Raw genomic sequence first — 19,639 nt, 5'->3', positions numbered from 1 at the left:
GTAACCGGAAGAGGAAAAAGACCTCTTGGTGACCGGAAGAGGACAAAAACCTCTTGGTGACCGGAAGAAGAAAAAGACCTCTTGGTGACCGGAAGATGAAAAACACCTCTTGGTGACCGGAAGAGGAAAAAGACCTCTTGGTGATCGGAAGAGGAAAAACACCTCTTGGTTACCGGAAGAGGAAAAACACCTCTTGGTGACCGGAAGAGGAAAAACACCTCTTGGTGACCGGAAGAGGGAAAACACCTCTTGGTGACCGGAAGAGGAAAAAGACTTCTTGGTCACCGGAAGCAGGAAAATGACCTCTTGGTGACCGGAAGAGTAAAAAGACCTCTTGGTGACCGGAAGAGGAAAAAGACCTCTTGATGACCGGAAGAGGAAAAACACCTCTTGGTGACCGGAAGACGAAAAAGACCTCTTGGTGACCGGAAGACGAAAAAGACCTCTTGGTGACCGGAAGAGGACAAAACCTCTTGGTGACCGGAAGAAGAAAAAGACCTCTTGGTGACCGGAAGAGGAAAAACACCTCTTGGTGACCGGAAGAGGAAAAAGACCTCTTGGTGATCGGAAAAGGAAAAACACCTCTTGGTGACCGGAAGAGGAAAAAGACCTCTTGGTGATCGGAAAAGGAAAAACACCTCTTGGTTACCGGAAGAGGAAAAACACCTCTTGGTGACTGGAAGAGGAAAAATACCTCTTGGTGACCGGAAGAGGACAAAAACCTCTTGGTGACCGGAAGAGGAAAAAGACCTCTTGGTGACCGGAAGAGGAAAAAGACTTCTTAGTCACCGGAAGCAGGAAAAAGACCTCTTAATGACCGGAAGAGTAAAAAGACCTCTTGGTGTTCGAAAGAGAAAAAAGACCTCTGGGTGAACGGAAGAGGAAAAATACCTCTTGGTGACCGGAAGAGGAAAAACACCTCTTGGTGACCGGAAGAGGAAAAACACCTCTTTGTGACCGGAAGAGGAAAAAGACTTCTTGGTCACCGGAAGCAGGAAAATGACCTCTTGGTGACCGGAAGAGTAAAAAGACCTCTTGGTGACCGGAAGAGGAAAAAGACCTCTTGGTGACCGGAAGAGGAAAAAGACCTCTTGGTGACCGGAAGACGAAAAAGACCTCTTGGTGACCGAAAGAGAAAAAATACCTCTTGGTGACCGGAAGAGGACAAAAACCTCTTGGTGACCGGAAGAGGAAAAATACCTCTTGGTGACCGGAAGAGGAAAAAGACCTCTTGGTGACCGGAAGAGGTTAAAGACCTCTTGGTGACCGGAAGAGGAAAAAGACCTCTTGGTGACTGGAAGAGGAAAAAGACCTCTTGGTGACCGGAAGAAAAAAAAGACCTCTTGGTGATCGGAAGAGGAAAAACACCTCTTGGTTACCGGAAGAGGAAAAAGACCTCTTGGTGACTGGAAGAGGAAAAATACCTCTTGGTGACCGGAAGAGGACAAAAACCTCTTGGTGACCGGAAGAGGAAAAAGACCTCTTGGTGACCGGAAGAGGAAAAAGACTTCTTAGTCACCGGAAGCAGGAAAAAGACCTCTTGGTTACCGGAAGAGTAAAAAGACCTCTTGGTGTTCGGAAGAGGAAAAAGACCTCTGGGTGAACGGAAGAGGAAAAATACCTTTTGGTGACCGGAAGAGGAAAAACACCTCTTGGTGACCGGAAGAGGAAAAACACCTCTTGGTGACCGGAAGAGGAAAAAGACCTCTTGGTGACCGGAAGAGTAAAAAGACCTCTTGGTGACTGGAAGAGAAAAAAGACCTCTTGGTGACCGGAAGAGGAAAAAGACCTCTAGGTGACCGGAAGACGAAAAAGACCTCTTGGTGACCGGAAGAGGAAAAAGACCTCTTGGTGACCGGAAGAGGACAAAAACCTCTTGGTGACCGGAAGAAGAAAAAGACCTCTTGGTGACCGGAAGATGAAAAACACCTCTTGGTGACCGGAAGGGGAAAAAGACCTCTTGGTGATCGGAAGAGGAAAAACACCTCTTGGTTACCGGAAGAGGAAAAACACCTCTTGGTGACCGGAAGAGGAAAAATACCTCTTGGTGACCGGAAGAGGACAAAAACCTCTTGGTGACATGAAGAGGAAAAAGACCTCTTGGTGACCGGAAGAGGAAAAAGACTTCTTAGTCACCGGAAGCAGGAAAAAGACCTCTTGGTGACCGGAAGAGTAAAAAGACCTCTTGGTGTTCGGAAGAGGAAAAAGACCTCTGGGTGAACGGAAGAGGAAAAATACCTCTTGGTGAGCGGAAGAGGAAAAACACCTCTTGGTGACCGGAAGAGGAAAAAGACTTCTTGGTCACCGGAAGCAGGAAAATGACCTCTTGGTGACCGGAAGAGTAAAAAGACCTTTTGGTGACCGGAAGAGGAAAAAGACCTCTTGGTGACCGGAAGAGGAAAAAGACCTCTTGGTGACCGGAAGAGAAAAAATACCTCTTGGTGACCGGAAGAGGACAAAAACCTCTTGGTGACCGGAAGAGGAAAAAGACCTCTTGGTGACCGGAAGAGGAAAAACACCTCTTGGTGACCGGAAAAGGAAAAACACCTCTGGGTGAACGGAAGAGGAAAAACACCTCTGGGTGAACGGAAGAGGAAAAACACCTCTTGGTGACCGGAAGAGGAAAAACACCTCTTGGTGACCGGAAGAGGAAAAACACCTCTAAGTGACCGGAAGAGGAAAAACACCTCTTGGTGACCGGAACCTCTTCCGGTGTCCCCGAGGATGCGCTTAAACATCTTGCCTATTTGGTTTATTACCACGAAATCATGAAATTGCACGTTAAAGCCCCATCTACACTACCAATTTTTAGTTAGCAATTTTTGTGCGACAATTTGCTAGTGTAGATAGAGCAAAGATGGCAATTTTTATGTTACGTTTTTTTTAAAATTTCCCCCAAGAATAGTAACAACCTTTTACTAGCAAGCTTTCTCACAATAGGTACTTTCTAGAAAAGTACTACCACAGGCATAGTCACGGTCTCGCCCCAGTCTCCTATAGACATTAAGACAAAGGATAACATATGGGTGGTGTGGAACTTGGGCGTTTAGCGAGTCACGTGCCCGAAAAGGGAAACCCTGAGAAGGAGGTCACCACAACCACTGGACAACGCCTTTTCGCCATGTTCCATTGCGCACTTGCCTATACTGTCTAAAAGAATCCTAATCAAACCAAACCATAATTATTACCATACATAAATATTGGAAGACGAACTATTTGAAGACATTTCAAAATAACCATCTTAAAACCAAAATTTTATTCGATTTGGCAAATCAGCCGATGGAAATGGATATTTGCTCGCCCTTGACATTCTGCAGGAAGGACAAGATCAGGCCCGTACCCAGGATTTTTCTTGGGGGGGGGAAAGGGGTGCGGAATCACATAGTGGACCTAATTTTTCCGGGGGGGGGGGGGTGGATAAAATATTCTCTGCTAGGTCTGACCATTCCAGAAAGAACAAAGTGATGTTTTTATGCATTTGCAGTAGTAAGTCAGTAGTATGCTTATGCTTTATAGTTTTATCTACAAATAGCAAGCCTATAGGCCGTTGTGGGGGGGGGATGCGTTCGCACACCCTGCACCCTCCTGGCGACGGGCCTGAAAATGGGAGCTGATGGAGACCCTTGTAAAATTGTTTGATCTTAGAACCCTAATAATGTAAAGTGTCACAGCCAGAAGCCAGTAAGAAGCTTTGTATCTCCTTCATCGCTTAGAAACGATCTCGGTAATAAAATGGGAGCTCTATTATCTTAGGATGTCTTATTGTCGGGAAGAAACCTCGCGATAAAATCGATGGGAAGTGGAAAGATGACGGTGGAGTTCTTCTCTGCGGAAATTGTGGTCAGAGTTTGGAGGTAGCGGAGCTGCAGAGCCTGCGGTGACTGGGAGATTATGTCAGCGGCTTCTTTGAGGGAACGCGAGGCGTTCATCTCTCCCTCGGCCGCTATGACCTGGAAACGAGTGTCAAAGAGTTGTTTATGCAGTTTCTAACTGAAGCGACTTCAAATAAATTTAAAACAAAATATAACGTTGTGTTATCTCGCCTTGGCTAGCATAGTTACTATGTTTTATCTCACCTTGGCTCTACCCTCGTTGCTGTGTGTTATCTCACCTTGGCTCTAGCCTCGTTACTGTGTGTTATCTCACCTTGGCTCTAGCCTCGTTACTGTGTGTTATCTCACCTTGGCTCTTGCCTCGTTACTGTGTGTTATCTCACCTTGGCTCTAGCCTCGTTACTATGTTTTATCTCACCTTGGCCCTAGCCTCGTTACTGTGTGTTATCTCACCTTGGCTCTAGCCTCGTTACTATGTTTTATCTCACCTTGGCTCTTGCCTCGTTACTATGTTTTATCTCACCTTGGCTCTAGCCTCGTTACTATGTTTTATCTCACCTTGGCTCTAGCCTCGTTACTGTGTGTTATCTCACCTTGGCTCTAGCCTCGTTACTGTATGTTATCTCACCTTGGCTCTAGCCTCGCGTGCAGCCTCGGCCTCTGCCGCCATGGCTCGCTGTAGTTGCTGTGGCAATCGGACATCTTTACTGAAAAAGGAGGAATATTATCTAGGATTAACCTGTTTAGTTTAAAGCTAATATCTTTTCTTCAGTGTGGCTATCGGGAAATACCATCACCACTCTCATAGTGAATATAACATATACCACCATGACCACTCCCCCAGGGGTTGATTTGTATAACATTTGACATAACACATGAGTAGAAAATTTCGTACCATGAACAACCCCCAGGGGTTGATTTGTATAACACTTGACATAAACATTAGTATAAAATTTCTTACCATGAACACCCCCCAGGGGTTGAGATGTATAAAATTTGACATAACACATGAGTATAAAATTTCGTACCATAAACACCCCCCAGGGATTGATGAGTATAACATTTGACATAACACATTAGTAGAAATTTTCGTACCATGAACACCCCCCCAGGGGTTGATTTGTATAACACTTGACATAAACATTAGTATAAAATTTCGAACCATGACCACTCCCCAAGGGGTTGATGAGTATAACATTTCGTACCATTACCACTCCCCCAGGGTTTGATGAGTATAACATTTCGTACCATGACCACTCCCCCAGGGGTTGATGAGTATATAACATTTCGTACCATTACCACTCCCCCAGGGTTTGATGAGTATAACATTTCGTACCATGACCACTCCCCAAGGGTTTGATGAGTATAACATTTCGTACCATGACCACTTCCCCAGGGGTTGATGAGTATAACATTTCGTACCATGACCACTCCCCTAGGGTTTGATGAGTATAACATTTCGTACCACGACCACTCCCCTAGGGTTTGATGAGTATAACATTTCGTACCATTATCACTTCCCTAGGGTTTGATGAGTATAACATTTCGTACAATGACCACCCCCCTAGGGTTTGATGAGTATAACATTTCGTACCATGACCACTCCCCTAGGGTTTTTTAAGTATAACATTTCGTACCATGACCACTCCCCCAGGAATTGGTAAATATAACAGAATCGTACCATGACCCCCTCCCCCCCTGGGCATTGGCGAGTATAACATATATCACCATGTCCACTCTCCAGAGATTGGAGTGTATAACATCGTACCATGACCTCCCCCCTTCCCCCAGGGATTGGTGAATACAGCATACATCCCCTTGACCCCGCTGCCCCTTCCAGAAATTGATGATTATAGCGTAATTTTATCGTGCTTACACTTCAACTCTCTCCACCTTCACCCCCCAGGGGTCAGTAGCCTCGTCCAAGGCAGTCTGGAAACATAGTGAATCATGGTAAGACTGATATTGTGTGTGTGGGGGGGATATTTTGACTCAGAACACCTTTAAATTTTAAAGCCCTACTTAAGCGAAAAAAAAAGCGATTTCAGTTTCTCCTTTTACGACCCCCAGGGTTTCAGTAGAAGCCAGAAAAAATCAGACCTCCCTTACAGGGCCAATACAATAACTTCCTTACTCACCTTAGGGTATTAAAATGGACACTATGCGACAATACAATTCAACTATGTTTTAGCCCAGGCCTGCAGTGTGTTTCAGGACAAAGACAGACTGACCTCTCGGTGATTTTCGGGATGATGACGTGGTAACCAAGCTTGCAAGCATACCTGCATGATATAGCTAATGATGTCTCTCTCAATCAGAATCTCGCTCAAGCTTTTGGTCCCCAGTACGTTTCTCAGGGTGGTCTGAGCCAGCAGTCGAGTAGAGCGGTTCGCATTCTCCACGTTCGTGATGGAGATGGTGGCGTTATGAATCCTGAAGTACACCACCGCATCAACAGCCACTGTTACGCTATCTTTGGTCAGGATCTGAACCGCAAACAAACAATAGTAAACAGGTATCAACAGCCACCGTCACGCTATCTTTGGTCAGGATCTGAACCGCAAACAAACAATAGTAAACAGGTATCAACAGCCACCGTCACGCTATCTTTGGTCAGAATCTGAACCGCAAACAAACAATAGTAAACAGGTATCAACATCCACCGTCACGCTATCTTTGGTCAGAATCTGAACCGCAAACAAACAATAGTAAACAGGTATCAACAGCCACCGTCACGCTATCTTTGGTCAGGATCTGAACCGCAAACAAACAATAGTAAACACGTATCAACAGCCACCGTCACGCTATCTGTGGTCAGGATCTGAACCGCAAACAACCAATAGTAAACAGGTATCAACAGCCACCGTCACGCTATCTTTGGTCAGGATCTGAACCGCAAACAAACAATAGTAAACAGGTATCAACATCCACCGTCACGCTATCTGTGGTCAGGATCTGAACCGCAAACAAACAATAGTAAACAGGTATCAACAGCCACCGTCACGCTATCTTTGGTCAGGATCTGAACCGCAAACAAACAATAGTAAACAGGTATCAACAGCCACCGTCACGCTATCTTTGGTCAGGATCTGAACCGCAAACAAACAATAGTAAACAGGTATCAACAGCCACCGTCACGCTATCTTTGGTCAGGATCTGAACCGCAAACAAACAATAGTAAACAGGTATCAACATCCACCGTCACGCTATCTGTGGTCAGGATCTGAACCGCAAACAAACAATAGTAAACAGGTATCAACAGCCACCGTCACGCTATCTGTGGTCAGGATCTGAACCGCAAACAAACAATAGTAAACAGGTATCAACATCCACCGTCACGCTATCTTTGGTCAGGATCTGAACCGCAAACAAACAATAGTAAACAGGTATCAACAGCCACCGTCACGCTATCTTTGGTCAGGATCTGAACCGCAAACAAACAATAGTAAACAGGTATCAACAGCCACCGTCACGCTATCTGTGGTCAGGATCTGAACCGCAAACAAACAATAGTAAACAGGTATCAACAGCCACCGTCACGCTATCTGTGGTCAGGATCTGAACCGCAAACAAACAACAGTAAACAGGTATCAACAGCCACCGTCACGCTATCTTTGGTCAGGATATGAACCGCAAACAAACAATAGTAAACAGGTATCAACAGCCACCGTCACGCTATATGTGGTCAGGATCTGAACCGCGAACAAACAATAGTAAACGGGTATCAACAGCCACCGTCACGCTATCTTTGGTCAGGATTGAAACAAAGAGAGAGGGAGGGTCACTTCAAGTACAGCAACACCCCATTTACTCGAATAACTCCCCAATTACCTCGAAATCGGATAACTCGAATCCACATTAACTCGAAATCGGATAACTCGAATCTCCCCTTAACTCGAAATCGGATAACTTGAATCCCCATTAACTCGAAATCGGATAACTCGAATCTCCCTTTAACTCGAAATCGGATAACTTAAATCTCGAACTTGGACATCTCGAGTCGCCCCTCTTCTCTAAATCGGATAACTCGAATCCCAACTAACTTTGCCTTCCTCTGTTCTTCTCAAGATTAGTTATCCTGATCTACTAAAGGTGTTCCTGTCGGTTGTCTATCTGTTCTTCTCAAGATTAGCTATCCTGATCTACTAAGGTGTTCCTGCCGGTTGTCTATCTGTTCTTCTCATGATTAGCTATTCTGATCTACTAAGGTGTGTAAGGAGATCGAGTAATTTTCTGATTCCAGATCCCGGTCCTAAGTATTACAGTTGTGTTGAAAATAAAGTCCCGAGAACAGGCCCTAGAAATGGGACATCGTTTCCTATTAAAAAGGGCATGGATTCCATGACGAGTTGGATCCTACATTAATAGATAAAGTCTTGAGAACAGGCCCTAAAAATGGGATATTGTTTCCCATTAAAAAAGGACATGGATTCCACGACGAGTGGGATCCCACATTAACAGATAAAGTCCCGAGAACAGGCCCTAGAAATGGGACATCGTTTCCCATTAAAAAGGGCATGGATTCCATGACGAGTTGGATCCCACATTAATAGATAAAGTCCCGAGAACAGGCCCTAAAAATGGGATATCGTTTCCCATTAAAAAGGGCATGGATTCCATGACGAGTTGGATCCCACATTAATAGATAAAGTCCCGAGAACAGGCCCTAAAAATGGGATATTGTTTCCCATTAAAAAAGGAAATGGGTTCCACAACGAGTTGGATCCCACATTAATACTTGCCTCTTGTGGAGGCACGTCAAAAGACACAACTCTAAGGTCGACCTTCTGGTAGGAGTCAATACATGGCAGAATGAAAAACATGCCTAGAAATAGAACAACGTGTCAACAAATTTATAATATAAAACAACAGCGTGTCAACACAGACATGAATAGAAATACAACAACATGTGTTTGATGTTTAACTATTTTATTTGCTTAAGATAGGAGACTTTTCTTTGAACGTAAAAGAAAATTATAGCAGGAATGCACAAAATTGTACAGTCGCACATTTGTTGAATTTAAATTCGGCCAAAACACAGGGTGGTGGTCATGTATTTTAAGGGTAATTTTTAGGACCCTCCCCCCACACACACACATCAGTTGTATAGCTCCCCCCACCCCTGGACTATAGAGAAGGAAATTTATCAGAACCCGTCAATACTTTATAGACCGTCCACGCCCTGTAAAGTCCAGTGCAAACTGACCGGGTCCCTTTGCGCCCCCTTGTAGCAACCTGCCAAGTCTAAAGATGACCGCTCGCTCATACTCTTGCACGATCTGTTGGTAATAGATTAGAAATGACGTCATGATCTTGCACGATCTGTCAGTAATATATCAGAAATGACGTCATGATCTTGAACGACCTGTCAGTAATAGATTAGAAATGACGTCATGATCTTGCACGATCTGTTGGTAATAGATTAGAAATGACGTCATGATCTTGCACGATCTGTTGGTAATAGATTAGAAATGACGTCATACTCTTGCACGATCTGTTGGTAATAGATTAGAAATGACGTCATGATCTTGCACGATATGTTGGTAATAGATTAGAAATGACGTCATACTCTTGCACGATCTGTTGGTAATAGATTAGAAATGACGTCATACTCTTGCACGATCTGTTGGTAATAGATTAGAAATGACGTCATGATCTTGCACGATCTGTTGGTAATAGATTAGAAATGACGTCATGATCTTGCACGATTTGTTGGTAATAGATTAGAAATTACGCCATACTCTTGCACGTTTTGTTTGGTAATAGATTAGAAATGACGTCATGATCTTGCACGTTCTGTTTGGTAATAGATTAGAAATGACGTCATGATCTCGACGATCTGTTGGTAATAGATTAGAAATGACGTCATGATCTTGCACGATCTGTTTGGTAATAGATTAGAAATGACGTCATGATCTTCCACGATCTGTTTGGTAATAGATTAGAAATGACGCCATACTATTGCACGATCTGTTGGTAATGGATTAGAAATGACGTCATACTCTTGCACGTTCTGTTTGGTAATAGATTAGAAATGACGTCATACTCTTGCACGATATGTTGGTAATAGATTAGAAACGACGTCATGATCTTGCACGATCTGTTGGAAATAGATTAGAAATGACTTCATGATCTTGCACGATCTGTTTATGATAGATCAGAAATGACGTCATGATTTTGCACGATCTGTCAGTAATAGATCAGAAATTACGTCATATTTGCATAGTCATAAATCAGAAATGACGTCATGATCTTGCACGACCTGTCAGTAATATATCAGAAATGACGTCATGATCTTGCACGACCTGTCAGTAATATATCAGAAATGACGTCATGATCTTGAACGACCTGTCAGTAATATATCAGAAATGACGTCATGATCTTGAACGACCTGTCAGTAATATATCAGAAATGACGTCATGATCTTGAACGACCTGTCAGTAATATATCAGAAATGACGTCATGATCTTGAACGATCTGTCAGTAATATATCAGAAATGACGTCATGATCTTGCACTACCTGTAAGTAATATATCAGAAATGACGTGATGATTTTGAACGGTGGATATTTTAGAAATGATGGCATTCTTTTGCACGATTTGCTGGCAATAGAAAATCCTTCCCGTTTTCTTTTTTAGTGCTTTCATGTGACACGGTCCAAGGACTTACCTTGAGACAGAAGCAGAGAGAGAAAGGCAGAGTGCAGATGAATATGACGAGAGAGACACCGGTGAGTAAGTAGTAGAAAACCCCCCTGTCAAGGCCAGCGTCACCACCTGCACACGAGACACACAGACACACGTTACACGCGACACACGTTACACACGACACACGTTACACGCGACACACGTTACACGCGACACACGTTACACACGACACACGTTACACGCGACACACGTTACACGCGACACACGTTACACGCGACACACGTTACACACGACACAAGTTCGATAGCGTCTCGCTTTAATTCGGTAATGACTCGGTAAGTAAATCGGTACTATTCGGTAGTGACTCGGTACTATTCGGAAGTAAATCGGTACTATTCGGTAGTGACTCGATGTTATTTGGTAGTGTCTCGGTACTATTCGGTAGTGACTCGATGTTATTTGGTAGTGTCTCGGTACCATTCGGTAGTGTCTCGGTACTATTCGGTAGTTCGGTGTTATTTGGTAGTGTCTCGGTACCATTCGGTAGTGACTCGATATTATTTGAGAGTTATCAAATAAGTACTTAGCAGTGACTAGTTTTGTGTGCAATTCTCTTATGAGGCTTAGCCATAATACTATTATATGAGAACTATGAGCAGGTTTCACCACAGTACCATAAAGTATCTACCAAGGGTTCCCGAGGCTTCACCCTCCAAGCAAAAGACTCACAAAGCGGCGACACTGCATGATTGTGGTTTGAACAAGTCAAGCTCGGAGCCTCGATATCATGCTAATCACTAACGTTTTCCTGTCATGAAGAATGTGTGGCAGGATTCTACAAAAACTCCTTTCATGATTAACATATTTTGACCACAACCTCACAACAAGTAGACGCAACACCTAAAAAACGCATTTCTCAATTATCACATCTTCATCATGTTCAATCTACAGGGAAGGCTATGTAAACAACTCAAGTTTATAGTGCTTGAAAAACTCAAAAGGAAATGCCAAAGGTGCACTTCTTTCTAAGCTATCCATACTTAGTGCGGATAACGATATCCGGAGATGTATCCGATTTGCTTAGAAATAATTGAGTTAACCAGTCACCATGTGGAATTTGAATAAAATAAAAACAGACTGAAGTGATGATATCAATAAAGAGAATAAATTTTCGATCCATTTTTCCAAGGAGTTTAAAAAGGCTGAGTTTAATGTAAATAATAGGCTAAATCAATATTTTATTTAATTATTAAATAGAACTGACATTTGATCCATATTGGAAAATTAAGCAATGGCATGTGAAAACGATTTTATCAAAAGTAAATTCGCACTCCATCTCATTTTTAGCTTTTTTCTAGATTATTGTTAATAAAAAGCGGTATGTATTACCTGGTATGTATTACTCTCATAATAACGTTCTGAGCCCCCAGCTTACAAATGAGTATACATATATGTAAAAAGATTATCGCAAATTGCCTGAATACTTAATAATACTCTAAGATCGTATACCTCTAGTGACGGCCTTTACGTTATTCCCTTTCCACGTTTGCTCCATTATCCTTACAAACTACTCGATGTCTACAGCCAATAAACACACCAAGCATACCCAAGGTCACGTGACAATTTTCACCTGTTTGGAGAATGATCACTTCATGCTGAGTACTGGAAAGGCCGACCTTTGAGTTTTAAATACCCAAGGGCACCCAGCGAGCAAAACCTTCATATTTATACTCCATCTCCAAAAACATTTTTAGATATGCCATTTAAACATTCCTGGCTAATTCTGGCGCCCAAAAAACAAAAACATCTGTTCGGATGTTTAAAAGAAAATTTTAAAGCACTTACATCCGAAATATTCTGGTGTTTCTACAGCCTTAGCGAAAACCGTAGAAATGTCATATACTTATAATCCGAAAATATAGGGGAAGTTTTCGAAAGCGTTAGGGCAGATTTGGCAAGAAAAATAAAAGAATATGAGGTCATTCTAAAGATTTTTTTAACTGAAGTCCAGTCCGGACAAAATTTAAGAGATTTGCCAGCCGCTAACTTCTAAGCTGCTCAGATAACCTTAGTTTCGAACAGATATTTGGTAGAAAATGATGGTTGGCTAACCGTGAATACCAAACCAAATGCAGCCTAAAACAACCGATCCTGTAAACGATCAAGGAAACCTGTCAGTCAAGCTGTCTCTGTCTCTATTGTCGCCAAAAAGGGCATATGAATCACAAATGTACTGAATTTGTTTTATCACAAAACGAAATTGCGTTTTGTCAATAAAGCGATATTATTACTTGTCTGTGAGTTAAACAAAGAATATATGTGCGTGCGCCAATGAAAAACATAAAATTGTTGAGTTGCGATTATTTTCGTCACAAGCCTCTGCCCCGAGGTGAAGTTTTAGTAAAGTTGATGGCGGTAAATTTTTCATTTCTATTCACTGCACCATAACATAACGCATGTTGATAATCTCCTTGAGTTAACTTGAATTCCAAATCTAATGGATCGAAAAAACATTTCGTGCATACTATAATCCATACAATTAAGGTCGTTAAAATTTAATAACATTTTTGCGTACGCCAAGAAAATAGAAACATCATCACATATTGTCTGCCAATGAACAGAGATATCTGTGGAGTTTATTTTTATTCAGTTTGCCTTGTATTTCCCGCAATATCCAGTGCATTATCGTGGGGATATTCCCCGAGGGTTCCCTGTGGTGATGTGTGAAAAATCAGGACGAGAGTGTGCTCTCTTGACCGAAAACCATGCTCCATTTGACGAAGATCAACACTCAACCTAACGCTAAAAAGAAAATAATAAAATCCACAAGCGAACACTCACTTATAAATATCCATGAACACGTATACCAAGGTGCTATCTCTAGACCGCAAACAACATATCTATTGAAAAGATAGTTGCTACACAACAAATGAGTTTAAAAAATACGCATGACCCCTATCTGAAAACTGAGCTGAATTTTGTCAAGATTAAGAAGCAAAAAAAAAAAAAAACAAGATGCTTCTTTGATGGACATTCTGTAAAATATGTAATAGCAAAAGAAGAACATCTGCTACCAGCTCTCATAATTTATATTATTTTCGCTTTCTGGCACGTAAGCTGATAAGTGATTACTTATTTTTAAGAATAGTTTGTCAGAAACATATAGTTTCTCTCTAATCTAAATCCCTCAACTCAATACTTGTGCTCTTTTGAAGGAAACATGAATAAAACAATCTAAAACAATCATTTAGATAAGATATAGGGTACTAGAATGTGTAGTATGTATTACAAAAACAATAACTAGGATTTTCTCACACGTTGCTCCCATGATAATTATTAACTGAAATTCGAGAATAGGGGCTTTTTGTGTATTTGCCGCTACTTACGGGGTAATTCACTTCACGGCATGATCAAACCATAGATTTACACAATAAGTTATAATACACCAAAGTATTGAATCATCCGTATTTACTCCTAGAATCGAACTACCCAGGGGATCAATAAATAATGACTTGTAAGCAGAGTGATCTAAAAAGGAAATAACATCGCTTTTAACTTTCGATTAGTAGATTTATAAAAATGCAAAAATGGATGAAGCTTAAAAAACTAAAACCGGCACAGTCTTAGAAACAAGCAAACGCGCTTCGGCTTCAAAATATATGTGCATAAATATTGTAAGTGTCAGTGTTAAAATCTGCATATATATGCAACGCCTGAGAGTCTCGCTATTAAAATTATTAGCGCCTGTGTGGTTATGTTAGTTATTATAACCCTTTCCTGGAAAATTTACTGGTTTTATCTAAGGAAAAATGATCCTTTGTGGGGTAATAGAAGAAAAGCAGTACACCGATCAGAGAGGTACGGATTTTTCTCCGAAAAACACAGGCGATTGTAATTGCCTTAAATACTGATTGTTTCCTCCCAGCTAGGGTTTCTTACCGCTTTCAGCGTGATCCGTGACGACCTCGGTCCGTTGGTATCCCTCGGCGATGGGGTTTGGATGAAGACTGGTCGAGGTAGTATTTGTCATTCTGCTCCCTCAGCAATTGACGGGGAACTCGAGCGATCGCCAGCCACCCAGTACCTAACAACAACTACTTCCGGTAAACTGTCGGTGCATTGTGGGTAGAATAGAAACGGCGAAAAATGCAAACTGCTAAAAATCATGTGAATTATAAATTTTCGAAAGAACTGTCGCTTAAAGTCGAAGTAGATTAAGGGTAATGAACAATAAGAGATGATTATACAATACCCCCGGGGGGATTGGGGACCAAAAAAAAACAGACTGGGGCGATCTTCGGCAAAATGAATTAAACCCATCACTTCGGGTGTGGTCAACATCAATTCTTACCCCTAAAAGACAGCATATAAGTCGAAGCAATAATTACTAGACACACAAGACACGTGTACGCACACTCATGTATTTAGCTACACACTAGACACATGTACGCACACTCACATATTTAGCTGCACACAAGACACATGTACGCACACTCATGTATTTAGCTGCACACTAGACACGTGTACGCACATTCACGTATTTAGCTGCACACAAGACACGTGTACGCACACTCAAGTATTTAGCTACACACAAGACACGTGTACGCACACTCAAGTATTTAGCTGCACACAAGACACGTGTACGCACACATGTATTTAGCTACACACAAGACACATGTACGCACACTCACGTGATAAGCTACACACAAGACACATGTACGCACATTCACGTATTTAGCTACACACAAGACACATGTACACACACTCACGTGATAAGCTACACACAAGGCACATGTACGCCGTTCGCGTATTTAGCTACACACAAGACACATGTACGCCGTTCGCGTATTTAGCTACACACTAGACACATGTACGCACACTCATGTATTTAGCCGCACACAAGACACATGTACGCACACTCACGTGATAAGCTACACACGAGACACATGTACGCACATTCATGTATTTAGCTGCACACAAGACACATGTACGCCGTTCGCGTATTTAGCTACACACAAGGCACATGTACGCACACTTACGTGATTAGCTACACACAAGACACATGTACGCACACTCACGTATTTAGCTACACACAAGACACGTGTACGCACACTCACATATTTAGCTGCACACTAGACACGTGTACGCACACTCACGTATTTAGCTACACACAAGACACATGTACGCACACTCACGTATTTAGCTACACACAAGACACATGTACGCACACTCATGTATTTAGCTACACACTAGACACATGTACGCACACTCACGTGATAAGCTACACACGAGACACATGTACGCACACTCATGTATTTAGCTGCACACAAGACACATGTACGCCGTTCGCGTATTTAGCTACACACAAGGCACATGTACGCACACTCAAGTATTTAGCTACACACAAGACACATGTACGCACACTCACGTATTTAGCTACACACGAGACACATGTACGCACACTCACGTATTTAGCTACACACGAGACACATGTACGCACATTCACGTATTTAGCTACACACGAGACACGTGTACGCACATTCACGTATTTAGCTACACACGAGACACATGTACGCACACTCACATATTTAGCTGCACACTAGACACGTGTACGCACATTCACGTATTTAGCTACACACGAGACACATGTACGCACACTCACATATTTAGCTGCACACAAGACACATGTACGCACACTCACGTGATAAGCTACACACGAGACACATGTACGCACACTCACGTATTTAGCTACACACAAGACACATGTACGCACACTCACGTATTTAGCTACACACAAGACACATGTACGCACATTCACGTATTTAGCTACACACAAGACACATGTACGCACACTCACGTGATAAGCTGCACACAAGACACATGTACGCACACTCACGTATTAAGCTGCACACAAGACACATGTACGCACATTCACGTATTTAGCTACACACAAGGCACATGTACGCACACTCACGTATTTAGCTACACACAAGACACGTGTACGCACATTCACGTATTTAGCTACACACAAGACACATGTACGCACACTCACGTGATAAGCTGCACACAAGACACATGTACGCACACTCACGTATTAAGCTGCACACAAGACACATGTACGCACATTCACGTATTTAGCTACACACAAGGCACATGTACGCACACTCACGTATTTAGCTACACACAAGACACATGTACGCACATTCACGTATTTAGCTACACACAAGGCACATGTACGCACATTCACGTATTTAGCTGCACACAAGACAGATGTACGCACATTCACGTATTTAGCTACACACAAGACACATGTACGCACACTCACGTATTTAGCTACACACAAGACACATGTACGCACACTCATGTATTTAGCTACACACTAGACACATGTACGCACACTCACGTGATAAGCTACACACGAGACACATGTACGCACACTCATGTATTTAGCTGCACACAAGACACATGTACGCCGTTCGCGTATTTAGCTACACACAAGGCACATGTACGCACACTCAAGTATTTAGCTACACACAAGACACATGTACGCACACTCACGTATTTAGCTACACACGAGACACATGTACGCACACTCACGTATTTAGCTACACACGAGACACATGTACGCACATTCACGTATTTAGCTACACACGAGACACGTGTACGCACATTCACGTATTTAGCTACACACGAGACACATGTACGCACACTCACATATTTAGCTGCACACTAGACACGTGTACGCACATTCACGTATTTAGCTACACACGAGACACATGTACGCACACTCACATATTTAGCTGCACACAAGACACATGTACGCACACTCACGTGATAAGCTACACACGAGACACATGTACGCACACTCACGTATTTAGCTACACACAAGACACATGTACGCACACTCACGTATTTAGCTACACACAAGACACATGTACGCACATTCACGTATTTAGCTACACACAAGACACATGTACGCACACTCACGTGATAAGCTGCACACAAGACACATGTACGCACACTCACGTATTAAGCTGCACACAAGACACATGTACGCACATTCACGTATTTAGCTACACACAAGGCACATGTACGCACACTCACGTATTTAGCTACACACAAGACACGTGTACGCACATTCACGTATTTAGCTACACACAAGACACGTGTACGCACACTCACGTGATAAGCTGCACACAAGACACATGTACGCACACTCACGTATTAAGCTGCACACAAGACACATGTACGCACATTCACGTATTTAGCTACACACAAGGCACATGTACGCACACTCACGTATTTAGCTACACACAAGACACATGTACGCACATTCACGTATTTAGCTACACACAAGGCACATGTACGCACATTCACGTATTTAGCTGCACACAAGACAGATGTACGCACATTCACGTATTTAGCTGCACACAAGACACATGTACGCACATTCACGTATTTAGCTAAACACAAGACACATGTACGCACACTCAAGTATTTACCTACACACAAGACACGGAAAAGGGCTAGAGGACAATCACTCTTTCTAAAATAGCATTTATTTGAAAATTCCACGTTTGGGATTGCAAAAAGTAAACGTTTTTGCAATCGCACCAGTGTACTTCCAGTTCGAGCAACCAGAATTCTTGAAGCCAAGATTTAATGGGAAATGCGAAAAATAGTTTAAAATTGTAAAAGTGACGTGGATGGCCTGTTAGGGAGTGTTTATCATTTTTGGCCAAGGGGTTTTGGGTACGTTGATTGTGGGGGGGGGGGGGGGGGGTAATTAAAGTTTCAATGTGGTTGAAGGGGGGGTCAAAAAAGTTTCATCCTTTAAAAGTGGGAAACCTTTATTTATTTATTATTATTGAAATGAGTAATCAAAATGCAAGAAAAGCTGTTTCCTAGCGTTGCCAATAACATATTACGGCTACTTTTACTGCTGTTGAGCCGTGTCTTTTGTCCCACAAAGAACAAATTCAACAATGTTTATTACTCGGTAGTAGTTCATTTTACAGTGTGGAACATTACCATTTTTGGTTATATTTGTTAAACAATCTAATTAACCAATCAGAGATAAGTATTACTATGCCCAGTCTCACTCGGACACGCCTCAACTCAGAGTAGGAAAACAAAATGGCGGTTTTGTCGAATGACTAAAATCATGTTGAACGCTGCTTTTTAACTCTCTGCTAGCAGTGATCTCTTTTTATCTGTTTAAGCAAGGATTTCGCTAACTCAGTGCGTTAGATATATCCTATTTGTGTTGTTTCTCATCGGCGGCAAGAGACCTCATTTGAAGGTTTATTCTTACGACTTCACCGAATCGTACTGTAATGAACGCGGAAGGGTAAGCCACTGCTAGCAGGATATAACATTGATCACCAATTATTTAGTTGTACGCTTCTTCGAGTCATACAACTGCACAGAATTTCCCTGGATTTATCTCGCTTTCACACTCGGAATGAAGATACTCCAAGAAGAAATTTTAGCTGAGATATTTAAACTAAAATGAGTCTCATACAGAATGGTAGGGAAAATGGCAGGAAAAATTGAAGCTAAAATCGTATACAGAATGGCCGCGTACATGAAAGTACTATGTTTCAATGTTTATATTTGATCCTGGAATAAAATTTGCTATGATCTGTAAATCTCAGGGATGGCAGTCATTATACATTGCTGCATTAGTTGGCTATTACTCGTTGTAGAAAAAAGTCCTTACCACAAATGCTCACATTATTGATTTTTATAAATGTATTTTACAGGACAAGGAAGTAAAAAAGTACCGGATTTGATGACTAGAGCCTTAGGAGATGAGGAGTATAGAGTTATTTTTTATAAAAGGGAATAAATAAATTCAATTTGATAAGCAAATTTGACTTTTAAATTGACATCTATAGTATTTTTTACGGGGCTGGCAAGTTTCGAGCTATTGTATGTTTTAGGAGTAGAACTCAGGTTTGGGTTACTTTTTTTTTTTTGGGGGGGGGGGGTATCCATTCTTTGTGGAGTTTTGGGTACAGAATTCATATGCGGGCTGCGGGCATATTCTTAGGGTGGCACGGTTCCATTCTTTATGGGGCATAAAATGTTCGTATCTGTCGGAACCAACAGCCATGTTTACAGCTAGAGTCCCCCCCCCCCCCCCCCCATGTTGTT

The 19,639-nt window shown here is 42.2% G+C and overlaps 1 protein-coding gene across 1 annotated transcript; it reads right to left on the bottom strand.

Annotated features, from left to right (window-relative positions):
* Nucleotides 1–3,237: 3,237 nt before the first annotated feature.
* LOC116610307 (band 7 protein AGAP004871-like) lies at nt 3,238–14,557 on the bottom strand. Its single transcript, XM_048731798.1, has 8 exons — nt 14,420–14,557; nt 10,503–10,609; nt 9,040–9,112; nt 8,576–8,658; nt 6,116–6,319; nt 5,710–5,765; nt 4,462–4,540; nt 3,238–3,950 (listed from the first exon to the last, which is right to left on the bottom strand). Exons 1-8 carry the CDS (start codon nt 14,508–14,510, stop codon nt 3,750–3,752), a joined length of 894 nt encoding a protein of 297 aa, XP_048587755.1. The 5' UTR covers nt 14,511–14,557; the 3' UTR covers nt 3,238–3,749.
* Between the last annotated feature and the right edge of the window lie 5,082 nt (nt 14,558–19,639).

Source organism: Nematostella vectensis, chromosome 8 (genome assembly GCF_932526225.1).
Source record: "Nematostella vectensis chromosome 8, jaNemVect1.1, whole genome shotgun sequence".
NCBI lineage: Eukaryota > Metazoa > Cnidaria > Anthozoa > Actiniaria > Edwardsiidae > Nematostella > Nematostella vectensis.
The sequence above is the reverse complement of the archived record's forward strand: the minus strand, read 5'-3'. Positions and strand labels throughout refer to the sequence as shown.